The sequence below is a fragment of the Zalophus californianus genome, chromosome 7, assembly GCF_009762305.2.
Source record: "Zalophus californianus isolate mZalCal1 chromosome 7, mZalCal1.pri.v2, whole genome shotgun sequence".
Taxonomy (NCBI): Eukaryota; Metazoa; Chordata; class Mammalia; order Carnivora; family Otariidae; genus Zalophus; species Zalophus californianus.
In genome coordinates, this window is record NC_045601.1 from 132,619,056 (window position 1) to 132,633,577 (window position 14,522).

At 44.8% G+C, this 14,522-nt stretch overlaps 1 protein-coding gene across 10 annotated transcripts in view; it reads left to right on the forward strand.

Moving 5' to 3' along the window:
* PHACTR1 (phosphatase and actin regulator 1) overlaps positions 1 to 14,522 on the forward strand; it is a 551,155-nt gene that overhangs the window by 459,784 nt on the left and 76,849 nt on the right. For 9 of the 10 annotated variants that reach the window (XR_003521322.1, XM_027601439.2, XM_027601440.2 and 6 more), the window contains 2 exons: positions 4,664 to 4,831; positions 6,804 to 7,010. Coding sequence is in view for 9 of the 10 variants with exons in the window: in XM_027601439.2 (XP_027457240.1) it covers positions 4,664 to 4,831; positions 6,804 to 7,010 (375 nt within the window). In the remaining variant the exon portion in view is untranslated. The remainder of the gene's footprint in view (positions 1 to 4,663; positions 4,832 to 6,803; positions 7,011 to 14,522) is intronic. The other variant, XM_027601442.2, reaches the window with a different exon arrangement.

Here is a 14,522-nt window from a genome sequence, read left to right on the forward strand (position 1 = left end):
GGATGGGCTGTGGTAAAGCTCCAGGGCTTGGGGGACAGCAGACCAGGCAGGGGTTTCTACACGTATCAGAAGGTGCTGAAAGCAAACATCTGCCTTACTCACAAGGTCATTGTGAGAGCTTGCGGTTTCTGGGTTGTGATGCGGGTTGTTAATTACAGGCTCTCGACAGATGTTTGCCAGTTGAATGAATTAATTCACCGTCACCTTTCCCTTCACTCTCCTTGATTTGGTTGTTAACCTGCCTCTACCAACATCTTCATTTCTTACGTCTCACGAAGAGAAGGCTGCTACACTTTCTATGACCAGTTCTATAGCTTGGATCCTTTGCTTTCTGTGTCTCATCATCTAAAATTTGCAACCTTGACTTGCACTCACTTCTGCATCATGTTCTCTTGTCACTTATGTGACCTGATTTTATCTTGTTAAGTATGTCTGCAGCTGGTTCACATTTTTAATTTTCCACTCTCCCCTACGGCTCTCCCCAGTCCCATATTCCTTTGTGACAAGTTCATATTCACAATCCCTGGTTAGACAAATGCAACCTCCTGTTTTCTTGTCCTCTTTGAGGTTTAATCCAACTGTCTCTGTTCCATGTTAGCCCCACAAACGGCATTTCCTGCCCCAGACCTCATCATGATAAGGCACTGTTGCCATACCAGTTTCTCTTGCATCTCTGATTCCTAACCTCCAAGCCAGTGGATCTCAAAGTGTGGAATTCTGAGCAGCCAACGCAGCTCCAGCATCCCCCAAGAACTTGCTAGCCATGCATATTCTCTGTCCCACCCCAAAACTATCGGTGCAGAAACTCTGGGGGTGGAACCCAGCCCCACTCCAGGGAATTGCGATGCCCACTGAAGCTGGAGAAGCATCGTCTCAACTCCTCTGGTCTCAAGAGACTTCCCCCTTCTTCCTGTTCCCACTACTCATTCCTTCTACTGGTAGTTGTTGTGTGCTATTTTGGAAACCATTATTACAGCTCATTTTAGAAGATCGTGTAAAACAACAAAATAATTTCTAATACTATATAGGGTAATATTATTTCTAATATTTTTAATATTAGTATAAAGAGCAAACTCTTTCTCATCCCCGATAACAAGAGACAGTGATGATCTTGATAGATGAAGGTACAAATAATCCATGAGACTCCTCTTCATCGGGAGGGATTAGGTTCTTTCTAAAAAAGAAAAAGTTTTTCTAATAACGCAAATTAAAATGCCAATAAAAACCTTCTGTTGTAAATAGGAAGGACACCGAGAGTTACATACTCTTCAAATTAATAGAATTTGGAATTACCAAACATTGGGAACTCCCAGCTGATTTCTTAGCTTGATGATGAGTAAATGGGGTCAGTTATATTACTATTTCTACTTTTGTGTATGTTTGAAAATGTCACAAGAGGAATTTTAAAACAGCTGTTACTTAACGGTGGCAACATCACTGTAGCCCCGTGTTAAATGAATCCCATTCAGATGGTCTTCACTTTTGTCTCTACTGCTCTTGGTCATAAATGATATTAATAATGGATTTGTCATACTTGTTGAATGGTTTCAATTTATTTCTGCTAGATTGAGAGATATATATCTGTGTATATATATATATATATACACACCTACACACACACATATATGTAGGTAGGTAGATAAAACATGGTTATGAAGGTCAATATTGAAGAAATGACCAAAAGCTATGAAATTCATGTGATTTGTCCATAGATCAGATGTATGTATCAGATGCTATGTAAATAGAGAAACCCTTCACAAAACAATTTTACAAGATTCAAGTATCTGTTACTTAGATATTGAAATATTAATACACATAAGTTTTGTCTATTGGAATTTCTCCTAAAAGGGGAGAATTCTAATTGCAGAAAAGGCTTTAGGCAGGGAAGTGATTGGCACAGCCTCCTTTTTTCATTATATCATAAAACATGGGAAACCCCCTTATGATCAGCCATAGGAAGATAGTTAAATAAAATTCAGTTTATTCATCCAGTATAATCATTAAGATTATAATTATGCAAATTATAATATTTATAATAGTAAAAAAAAAAAAACAAGGCATAAAATCCAATGCATAGTAAGATCACAACCATGAAAAATATGTACCGAGGGGCGCCTGGGTGGCTCAGTCATTAAGCGTCTGCCCTTGGCTCAGGTCATGGTCCCAGGGTCCTGGGATCGAGCCCCGCATCGGGCTCCCTGCTCAGCGGGAAGCCTGTTTCTCCCTCTCCCACTCCCCCTGCTTGTGTTCCTGCTCTCGCTGCATCTCTCTCTGTCAAATAAATAAATAAAATTTAAAAAATATATATGTACCGATAAATAAACTATTCTGGTTAGGCTGTCTTACTCTTTTTTCTTCATTATTATTTTTTTGGTGGAAATGTATTTTTAGAAATTATGACAATGGAATAACCAAGACTCTTTCCTCTCCAAAGCCGTTTGGGTCTTTGCGACTTAGCAAAGGTACGTTTAATCTATGGCGAGCTAAAATTTTGAGAGTCGCTATGTCTCTAGGACGGCTTCTCCATTATTAGCAAAGCCTCCAGCACTAAGCCAGCCACCTTGATGAAACCGAGATTCATAGAGTCTAAAGGAATCCAACTACAGTTGTATCTTTTCCCTAGTACTGCTTCTAAGGTACTTCTTTTTTTTTAAGATTTTATTTATTTATTTGACAGATAGAGACATCGTGAGAGAGGGAACACAAGCAGGGGCAGTGGGAGAAGGAGAAGCAGACTCCCGCTGAGCAGGGAGCCCGATGTGGGGCTCGATCCCAGGACCCTGGGATCATGACTTGAGCCGAAGGCAGACGCTTAACGACTGAGCCACCCAGGCGCCCCTTCTGGGGTACTTCTTATCTGCCCAAAACTACAGCAGTCATTTGACTCTGTCGTTGCCCCGAAACCCCCACCCCTTCCTCGGGTTGTCTTAACCGAGACTTTTGTTACACTGGGCACATCAAAAATCAAAGTGGTTTCCTAGAGATGTGTTAAATTGAATGGCAGCGGCATCATTATTCCACCACCTGGGAACATGAATCGGAGCTACTTTCCACAACATCAGTGCGAACATGCTAAATTCAAGTGTGTTAAGGGGACCAGGGACCATCCCCGACAGGATGGCAACGCAGGAACGCACCCCCGAGGCCCTTCCCTCCTGAAGACTCTCGGTTTGGCTGAGTACTTAGAGTCCACACTGGGCTTCTTCTCTTATCAACAGGGAGTAGTAATCATTCTGTTAATTATAGTTATACTAACTGCCGAGCCATTCCGGGCATACAGAAAGGCCAAATGAAAAAGAAATGGGGAGAAAACCACAATCTTAAAGTGTGTCAGTGCTTTCTGTTGTCTGCCTCCGATGGTTTTTTACGGTATCTATTCTGTTTTTTTTTTTTTTCCGTGTTTATACAAGATTCAGGTGAAATAGCCTATGTCCTTGAACCGTATGGTGTCTAAAGCCTGTCGGTTTGTAGATGACTCTGTTGAACGTTTCATCAGGCCAGTTCTCACTGGGGAGGGAGGGGGCTGGAGGAGCATCCCTTTACTACCACATATTGTTGTGTATAAAATTAAAGCCTTGGGAGGAGCATTGCACAAGAAAAGGATTATTTATACCAGATCCACCTTGGAGTCGTGTCACTGTTTCATTTCTACAACTAAATCCTCTTTCTTCCAGTTTTAAGGCAGGTGATCGCTTTGCTGGTTTCTGTTTCTGACTAAGCGTAACGTAGGAGTCTTTCTTCTGGATATTTATTCATCTTACTGGAACAGCTTTCCGTCCTCTTTAAAAATTAATTTGACTTTAATGCCTTGTTATTTAGGACTCCTCTGGGCTAGGATGAAATCACACTGGGGGAATTCTGATTTGACAAATGGCCATTGTGTGGCAGCCTTTGGTCGTCTCCTGTGGTGTTAACTAGCTGCTGGCCCCTTGCTTTGAGGAGCTTTAAGCAAGATCACAGTCGGCTCCCCCCAAGGGCGTGACCACTGGTGGACACTTGGGAGAATTCTGGCCCTTACTTCCAGCATCCTTAGGACGCTGCAGCCTGAAGCCCCCTGTGAGTGGTCAGTACTCATTCCCTCAGAAGGTTTGCAGCCAGTGAGGAGTGGTCCCTGTTGTCAGGAGGGAAGCCTGGGGGAGCTTCGAGCTCCTAAACTTCTATCTGCCTGGAGAAATTGGACGCTGGCGGGAGTAGAGAGAAAAGAAGATGCATTTTTCCTAGAGCCTTAGAGAACCATGCATCTGGTGTTTGCTGAGTGGCAGGAAGCCCTTGGCTCCCTAAAGTACGCATTCTTAATCCTGGTTTTCCAATCCTTGAGGCTTGCTCAGTTTTTCCAGGTTTTCCAAAATTAGGAAGAAAAGTTAATTTTAATTCGCTTTCATTTAAAAAAAAAATACGTACAAAATATGGTAGTTATGGTTAGAAAGAAGAAACAGGCAATTTGCTAGAGGTCACTGAAAATTGCCACCCTCGTAGTCCAATGCCATATGTCTAAAAATAAAATAAGTATCTGAAAAGCAAAAGAACAAGTGTAGATTTTACAGACTGACCTTGATAAAGATGGTTCAAAAACATTTAGATTCAATTAGCCGACGATAACTGTCACCCTTCCCTGGAAGGCGGGCATTGTCTAACTGTGCCATCTCCCTTCTCGCTCCCACAGATGGGGAGCTCTCCATATCGAATGAAGATGATTCGCTGGAAAACGGACAGTCCCTGAGTTCCAGCCAGCTGTCTCTGCCAGCCCTGTCCGAAATGGAGCCAGTCCCCATGCCCAGGGATCCCTGCTCATACGAGGTGCTCCAGCCTTCAGACATCATGGATGGGACAGGTAATGCCCCTGGTCGACTTGCATGTGGCATTCAGGACCTGTAGCCTGGCTGGACTTGGAGTTCTGTTTTGCACCACCCCGAGCCTAAGAATCTCCTGGAAATGGGGACGAAACTGCCCAATCAGTACATATTTACACTTACTGTTCTGTAGTTTTTCAAAAACATTTTTTGTAATCTTAATGTCTTTAAAGAAGAAGGCCCTGTTTTTGTACTATTGGGGATTTAAAATGTCATTTTAAATGACATTTTTGTTTTTTTGTTTTTTTTCCCTAGCACTCTTTTCTGTTAAGCTCAAGCTAAGGAATCCTACACTTCTTCTAAAGGATACCTATCTAATTCACGTGTTTGTAAAACCCTGGCACGGCCTTTAAGCCCAGTCTCCATATACCAGCTAATGGTTGTATCAGTTTAGCAAATTGTATCCGTTTACTGTACACAGTCGATGTGTTAATTGGCTATTAAATTGTATACAATTTACTGGCTAACTCATATGCTGCTGACAGGTGATATTTGGTACCATTGGACCATCACTATTTCTTTGGTCCAAAGCCCTCTGAATGGTCAGTAGTCACTCCCACAGAAGGTGGGATCCTCCCAACAGCCAGTGAAGCATGGTCCCTGTTGTCAAGAGGCGAGCCTAGGGGGGTGGAAGGGGAGGGAACTCCCGGAATCTCCAGAGTGTGGGGAGAAAGACCACATCCTTTTTCCACACCATATGCAAAGTCTGCATGAGCAGGGCTCAGGTGGGAAGACGGGAGAGCTGGGGTCACAGAGTCAGTTCCATGCTCCACTTTGGGACCTGATGATAACGGCGTCCCTTGGGAGAGGGGGAGAACCGAGTGCTCATGAGGGCCTTAGTGCTACAGGGGACACTGCAGCCCAGATTAGGGAGGAAGAAGAGGTCAGGGAGAGTCACTGGAGTCATGCCAATCAGCAGCGATGAGAAGCAGGACACTATGCATCTGAGTTACATTCCCCCCCAGGCTGAGCAGGGTTTTTCAATTTAAAGCAGTGAATTGTTTTTCTCATCCAACCTTTCTTGTGACATTGGAATCACACAGATTTGACCGTTGGAGGGAGATCTGTCATCCCAGTGAACGCAGAGTTTCAGTCTTATTGGCCAGGCTGCCCCCCTGCCCCGCCCCAGGACAGCTCTTAACTGGAGCCAGTCGGGGTCTCCCATGGCAGAAAGGTAGAGCCAGCCCCAATGCCGGACAAAGAGAAGTGGGGGAAATCAAACAGAAAACCATCATTCCGGCGACTGAGAGGAGAGAGGAAGCGGGGAGACAGGAAGACATTGTCTTGGTGCATCCTTTGTCTGGTCAAGGTTTATAGGAGCCCCTACAACTGCTTGGCTGGCCCCAGAACCTGGACGAGCAGCCACTCCGGGCATGTGGGGATGCCCGGCCTGGTGTCAGCCTCTAGACTGCTTCATTACTTCATGTCCCAGACCCGGGGAGACCCAGTGGGCAAAAGCAAGGCCCCAGAATCTCCTCTGTCTTCCTCTCGACAGAGAGCAAATGGGCCCAAGGGAAGATGCCAGCATTTGGTGCTGGTTTGGTTCAGAAGGGGCACTTTGTCCCTGACCCACTGCACCTGCCATCCGTGGATTGTTGCCGTGGTCCCGAGTCACGTTTAGAGCACTCAGAGAAGGTGTAGTGTAAATGCCAAGTTGAAGTGGTGAAGCTTGGGAGAGTTTGGAGAAAATGTCTTCTTCCCTTTTCCCCCCTTCTCCCCTCCCACCTCTCCCTTACTGCCTCAACCTCCCTGACGTGTCCCTCCACTCCCTCGCCCCTGCTTTATTGAATTTCTAGCAGCCTCTCTCTAACTCTCCGCATGTTCACGACGGCCTGGAACAGTCGGTGCTCTGCTGTGTTGCTAACCCACACCCCCGTCCTGTGTGCTCCTGCCGGCCCCACCTGCATTGCGTTTGTGTAATGTCTCCTGTGTGTCGTGTGGTTGTCCCCTCAGTGTCTGAAGAGAGTCCCTCTGCCAGTGAGTCTGGAGTCCTCCTGTCCCAAGATCCTTCAGCCAAACCAGTTCTGCTACTGCCCCCCAAAAAACCTGCTGCTTTCTCTGGAGACCATGAGGAGACCCCAGTGAAGCAGCTGTCCCTTCTCAAGCAACCCCCCGCCCTGCCTCCCAAACCCACTGCCAGGATTGCCAACCACTTAACAGGTGAGTCAAGATGTCTTCCGGGGGCGTGCAGCCCTGCCTTCCCTTCAAGGGATAATCTCTTATTCTCTTTTTCATTTTATCTGAGTGAGCCCTGCTGCACCTCTCCGGTGAGGTTGCTCTGTGGGACGTTTGGGTGTTTCCGTGTGTGTCTTGGTACACGCAGTCGTGATCTGGGTTTGTGTGTTTTTGTCAAGAAGCATTCAATATGCACCTACCAGCCGTATGCCAAGAGCCTCTGTCATGTGTATCTGTAAATATGTACATTGGTATTTGTGTGACTGACTCACGATTATTTGCCCATCGAGGTGAATTAGATTCAACGTCAAAATCTTTGCAAAGATGAAGAGTCGTACCTTGTTCCCTTTGTAATGAGTTTGCCAAAGCTTTAAAGCTTTTGTCTTTATTTTATTGATCTGAAGCCTGGCATATTTCCTCGATTAAAATTCATGTCTGTGCTGTTTGTTCTGCTAAAAAAAACAAACAAAAAAAAAACAAAAAACAGTAGAGATCATCTGCAAAGTATTGTGGGAAATACTTTTAAAAGAAGAGTTAAGTTTTGTCCTAAAATGATTTTTATGTTTTCATGCTGAAAGTGTTAGTGAACTCACCGTACCTACTGCTATTAAATTGGTCATCTAATGAAGTTGTACTTCACCACCCATGAATCAGACAGTACTTTCTGATTTAACGTTGGGGTTTAATTTAATTAAAGAGGGAAGATTTCAGGGGCTTGTTTCTCTAACCTTGAGAGTAATTCCATCTGATCAGCTGCCTTTTTATAGTGCACTTGATATTTTTGCAAATAGTTTCTAATTGATCTCTGTACATTTTTGTGAGACGTGATGAGGATAGAGGTAGGGCAGAATATTTGCCTCTTTTATAGTAGAAAAGCTGAAGTTTAAGAAAAATGAGTGCTGTTATCAGGCCTAGCAGGAACTATGCAGCGGGAGCACGCTTAGACCCCATGCTTCCTAATTCCTTACCCAGAGAATGTTGTCTCTGCGATAGGAGGGTGGCTCCCACGTGGTGCTGAGTGTCATTCGAGTCCAACTTAAACACAAGATTGAGTCAAACGACTCTGTCCACGTGTGTGTCCATCCAAGCCAGATGTTTGTGGTTCGAAAGAGCACATTTCCGTCTAAAAGAACCATTCAACACGTTAATAACACTTCGGTCCAGTGCCCCAAAATGTAAATGCATAGAAAAGCACAAAGGTGAAAATGCCCTCCTAAACTTGCCTCTAAGAGATAACCACTGTCTGTTTATCTGTCTGTCTAATGAAAGTCAAGTGCCTGCTCTACACAGTCTCTGAGCAGCAGCTTTTTGCACACGGTGCTATCTTGTGGACTGATTCTCATGTTCATAAATACTCCCCAACATGCTTTTGTTAGCTGCCCGGTGTGGAGTAGGTGGACTCTCCCATCTCCTGTTGTAAAAATCACCACAGCGAACATCCTCAGCGGCATACATTGCTTTATAAGCATAGGTGTTTCTCCTAATTTTGTTCTAGAATTAGAGTTGCTTATTCTAATTCCAGAAATCAATTATATACCTTTGAAGAACTGTAGGCTTTTGAAGGCTTTGATGCCAAATTTCCCTGAAGATTAAATATTGCAAAATAAACTCCTGTATGTAGTTCATATTTATTCATCAGACATGTGCTAGGTATCAAAGTGGATGCAAATAACAGTTTAATATATAAATTTTACATGTATATATTTTGTATGTTTCTATAGTATATGTACACAGAATACAGTGCCAAAATACTCTCTGGAGTATCAGTTGGATTTCCATGCAATCCGATAAAAGGGCATGGAAGGGCTGAAGCCTGAGCTGTCCCTTCAAGCATAAAGGGCATTTATAGAGAATGAGGGGAGAACATTCCGGGAGAGAAGGCCCTGCTCAGAGGCCCAGAGATGGCATTGTTTTGGGTCCATGACCAGCGGCCGAGCTGGGGCAGAGGGTCCCTCTCAGGATGTATTGAGAAAGCGTTCACTAGGTAAGGCATATGAGGATTTAGATTCTGTTCCCGTGGCAGCAGAGAACCTTTGGAGGTTTCTGAGCAGGGGAGTAATGTGATGAAAACTAGCCTTTCAAAGATTTTCCTGGGTCACTGTGTGGAATGAACAGAAAGAGAAGGTGGAAGGCCTAAAAAAGGCTAGCCCTATGCCTCATTCTCCAGAATCACTAGTGGAATTAAATGGAATAATTTGAACCAGAGAGACTATGGGGGGAGCTTCTCCTGTATCTGAAATATGAGCTCACGAGCATCTGGCCGATCCCAGCAGGAGGAGAGAGAACAGAACAATAGAAAAGACATTTTAAAAGAAGAATCGACAGAATTTCTTAGCCAACAACATCCCCTAATTTATCTAGGTATCTCATTGATGAAGGCACACTTCATTCCCAGCTTCAGCTATGAGCCATGAACTTGGGCAGCCTGGTATCCGCAGGACTCTTGATACATGAGAGCCTGAGGCTCTCTGAATTAGCCCAATCTCTGGCTTCCCCTGTCCGTTTCCAAGGAGAGTGGACTTACCTACTCTCTATAAACCTCACCCCTAGATAACTTGGATCAGAAAGATAAAAATACATAAAAGCTAATCATCCTTGCCATGCTGTAGTATCTGGTAGCCTCTGAAATAGGAGGAAAACAAGATAGGTGGAGCTATCTGTGGGCTGTCAGCCTGGTGCTGTCCTTTTGGGTTTACACTCAATTAGACGTGCTTAATTTTTGTAAGTGAACAATCAGTCATAATGAATCTGCATCACCATGAGGCAGCTACATTAACCCTGTTCTGTTACTAATTACTCTGGAGACATCTGGGCTCTGTCAGAAGAAATTAATAAACTAAGAATTCTAGAACTCTAAATTGAGACTTCTAAGTTGTAGCATGCTCTCTCTCCCTGTCGGCTGTCCTGTTGACATTTTTGAAAGGGAACACAGGACAGTTTGAAAGACACCAGGCATGATTAATAGAGAGTGACAGTGGTTAATGGTCCGGTAGGATCCTAGAGGAAGCGTGAGCCTGACCTGGGGTCACTTCCAAGGATACGATCAGGCAAAGACAAGCAGAAATACCTCCGCTTCAGCACGCGCTTCCCCTTTATCAGGAAAACCATTAGGAACTTGGAGACTGTCTCACGAATTTGCTCTGTTCGCCAGCAAGTGGAGAGAAGCCTACTTGCTCTCCCAGACGATCTTTCGTCTTCCCTTGTCATCATCCTGGCCTCCGACTGCATGTGATAGAGGAGCATCAAATTCCATTCCTTCCGATCTGGAAGTACGGTGCATAATGCAGGTGGTTGAGGTGAATGATTCTCAAAACGCCTCTTTCTTGGGATGATGGCGGACCCCAGAGGAAAAGGGTTGATTGAAGCGGGGCGGGGGGTGGGGGAGAAACCACTCTCTCCTATCTTTCTAAGTCTTCATCAGTCATCTCTCCAGCCATCCCGGCTCTAGGAGTCCGATATGACACGCTGCATGAATAATCCATGGCTCTGCGTACGGTACCTGTGATTAGGGGCCCCGTAGGTGCCGTTTGAATGAAGGATAATCAGCTCCCATGAGAGCTGGGCTTCACAGTCTGCTGTTCACACTTGGGTAATAACAACGGCAGCTGCCGTTTTTTGAGAACTTTACGGCATATCGTTTAGTCCTATGAAGTCCATGCTATTATCGTTATTCTCTCTTTCCTAGAGGAGGAAAAGGAAATTCTTTGATGAGTTAAATAACTCGGTCCGTGGTTATAGAGTGTAAGTGCAGAGATGGACCCACTTTGTTTTACTCCAGAGTTCTTACTCATAACCATTAGTTTCTACCATCCTCACTAAGATATCTGGTCTTAAAATTTAAAACAGTGGAATCATGAGCTTGCTTTGGATTTTTTTGGCCTTGTGTGTTTCAGTCTGTTTTTAGAAAATTGGCTTCTCAGGACACCTGGGTGGCTTAGTCGGTCAAGCATCCAACTCTTGGTTTCAGCTCAGGTCATGACTTTAGGGTCGTGAGATCAAGCCCCGTTGTTAGGCTCCGTGCAGAGCGTGGAGCCTGCTTAAGGTTCTCTCTCACTCTCCCTCTGGTCCTTCAACAGCCCCCCACAACTGCTTGCACTCTTTCTCTCCCCCTCTCTCTCTCAAAAATAAATACATAAATTGATGGATTGATTAAATTTTAAAAAAGGAAATTGGCTTCTTTATTTGCACAACTCAAAGACAAAAGTGTATCCAGTCTTTCAAAAATAAGTAATCTCAAGGCACTTGATTATGAAGAGGAGGACTTGAATGCAGTTGGGTTGGGTTTGGAAGAACATCCTGGAAATAGACAGTCTGTAAGAATTAAGAACGGGGCAAATCACGTGGGAAGTATTTGACCACAGTTAGAGACTAGCAGTTCAGCAAAGAAAAGGAAGTGTTGGGGCGTCTGGGTGGCTCAGTCGGTTAAGCGTCCAGCGCTTGACTCGGGCTCAGGTCATGATCTTAGAGTTGGGAAATTGAGTCCCGAGTCAGTGTGGAGCCTGCCTGAAATGCTGTCTCTCCCTCTCCCTTTGCCCCTCTCCTGCTTGTTCTCCCTCTCTCTTTCTCTCTCCAAAATAAATAAATCTTTAAAAGGAAGGATGAAAAGAAAAGGAAGTGTTGCTGATCCTTTAAAAATAAGTCCTTCTGCTAATGTGAACCTGCCCAGGGTTCCTTTGTCTTTAGACCCTGAAATACAAGGAACTTGGGTCAGTCGATAGCTAGTTTCAACTTTCCAAAGGTTTTTACAACTGCAGACTTACCTGGCAGATGGCATCCATGCCCCTGTGGTACTTCTCAACGTCACATGTCTAGTGAGAATATTCTGTCCAGAGCTCGTCACACCAAAACCGGCATTCCTTTTTAGACAGTCTCTTGAGTTTTGTGGACCCTGTCCACGGCAGACTCTTCTGTAGTCCCATTCTGATCTGTGATCTTGTTCCCCTCTGGCTCTCTTACTGTGTGTCCCCATTTCTCTCCAGTATCCTACGCCACCTTCCTCCTTCTCCCCCTGCAGCCTCCTCTCCAGTCCTACAAAATCATCTACTTTTGCCTCTGTCCTTGCATTCTACTCAGAAAATGCAAGAAAACTGGTAACTGGACCACGGTGACCTTGGACCTCATCTCTGCCTTTAAATGGAAAACGGGAACTACAACCCAGAAGCCTCAGAAAGAGGTTTAAGGTTCATAGTCTCTGGGTAACTGATACCTTGAAGGAATTGGAAATGTACCCAAATTTACTCTTTATCCTCAATTTTCTGTATTTTTCCAGTCTTGATTTCCCTTTCTTAAGATGCAGAAATCCTTTCTTGGTGCATGGGAGGACTTTCTCTTAAAACATTTCTAAAGGGTGCTCTCTCCTCTCACCTCTGGGACCAGCATGAAGATGACAACAAAATACCTTTTTTTTGTGGCACTTTGTTAGGTTGGAGATGGAATTCACTTGGCACTTTTTTTTTTTTATGGTGGTAAGAACAACATAAAATTTACCTTCTTAATAGTTTGTTAAGTGTGCAATTCAGTAATGTTAACTAGATTCAAGTTGTCTGTTAAGCAACAGATTTCCAGAATTTTTTCATCTTGCAAAATCGAAGCTCTGTAGCTATTAAATGACTCCTTTTCCTTTCCTCTCTGCTTCACCCCTGATAACCACCACTTGCCTTCTTGTTGCGAGGATTTGAGGCATCTCAGATATGTGGAATCGTATAGTTATTTGTCTTTTTATCAGAGGCTTGCTTCACTTTGCATGATGCCCTCAGGGTCCATCCATGCTGTAGCTGTGATCAGATTTCCTTCCTTTGTAAGGCCGGATGGCACTTCTATTTTGAGCGCCCACCCTGTGCAAGGTGCTCCGCCAGCCTTGATGTAATTTATAAGCAGTGTTGCCTCATCAGCTGTAGGGGTTGTCGACAATTATAAGCTACAGAAAATGCTTCGTATGAAGATGTATAAACATGGTTCTCAAGAAATACAAACAGCAGGAGACCAAATCCTTTTGAAAGACTCAGAAAAAAAACATCATAAAGGAGGATGTATTTAAAAGTTAAAGATGAGTCACATTTTGAAGGTCATGGAGGGGAAAGGAGGTCATTGTGACATGGGAGGCAGAGTTCACAGAGGCACCTGAGAGGCACGGTATGTTCAAGAACTAGCCAATAGCCCAGCATGGCCGGGGCGTAGGATTTGTGGAGGGAGGTAATCAAAGATCAGGCCAGAGGTGGGTTGAAGGGAAACTGTCGAAAGCCTCGAATGCCATGATGAAGGATTTGACTTTAGAGGAGGAGTGGGCATGTTTTGTGGACATTTAGCAGCAGTTGCTTGATTTCAACCCAGTTTGTCTCCTTGATGCTCTTGTGGATCCGATGGACAATAATGCTGGGGACTGGAGGTGTAACTGGAAATATAAAGGAAACTGGGGCATGGCCCTTGTCAACTGGAAATTGCAAAGGGCACCAAGCTGCCGCCCTTCGTTCTTCTCTTGGACATCATGGTGTTAGTATCCCGGGGTCAGTTTCCTGAGAGTGAGGATGGAGTTGGCCTTGGTCCTTGCTGTGACCTCAGCTAGCACTGAGGAACCCCAGAACAGGAGGGCTTGCGAGAGAGAGAACCTCCTGTGGGGGAGGCATTGAAGGAGGTGCTGGATGATCATTTGTCCACGAGTTCGTAGCAGGATCCTTGTTCTGGGGTTCTGAGTTATGCCGTAAACAAAATCGGATCCTCATTCGTCTGTAGAGCTTGAAGGAGCCCTGACACCTGGATGGAAAGCAGTGCCTTATTAGAGTAGCAGATAGAACATGACAGTCACGCATCAGTCAAACTTGTGGTCCAGACCGAGGTGTCAGAGCGTGCTGGGATTGTCAAGGGAAAATGGCAGTGCACTTACAGTCCGTCAGGTGCAGGTGGATAGACCAGCCACCGCCATCACTGTAAATGCAAGAGCTAGGAGTGCGTCCGTCAACAATGAATAAGTATTGTGCTTCGGGTAGATGCAAGGTTGGAGACGAATTGCAACCATCCTTTTTTTCCCTTTATAATATCTAAGGATCTGGCTTGAACTTACTCGTACCTTCACCCTGAATGTTCTGCCTCTTCAGAGCTCCATAAGGTCTATGTAGTATTTCATTTTTTTTAAGATTTTATTTATTTGAGAGAGAAAGAGAGACAGAGCATGAGCAGGGGGGAGGGGGCAGAGGCAGAGGGAGAAGCAGACTCCTCGCTGAGCAAGGAGCCCAACTCAGGACTCAGTCCCAGGACCCCGGGATCATGACCTGAGCCGAAGGCAGACGCTTAACTGCCTGAGCCACCCAGGCGCCCCGATGTAGTATTTCATTTTATACCATCTAAATATACTTTCGGACATCCTCGATCTGTTCGTTGGTTCCGGTGTTCTGAGATCAGATGAGCATGTTCATGCTTCCCTTCATGACTTTGTGACTTTGATCTGACTCTCCCAGCCTTCTCCTGGATAGTCACAAATAGCTGTCCTCCCAGGGGTCACTG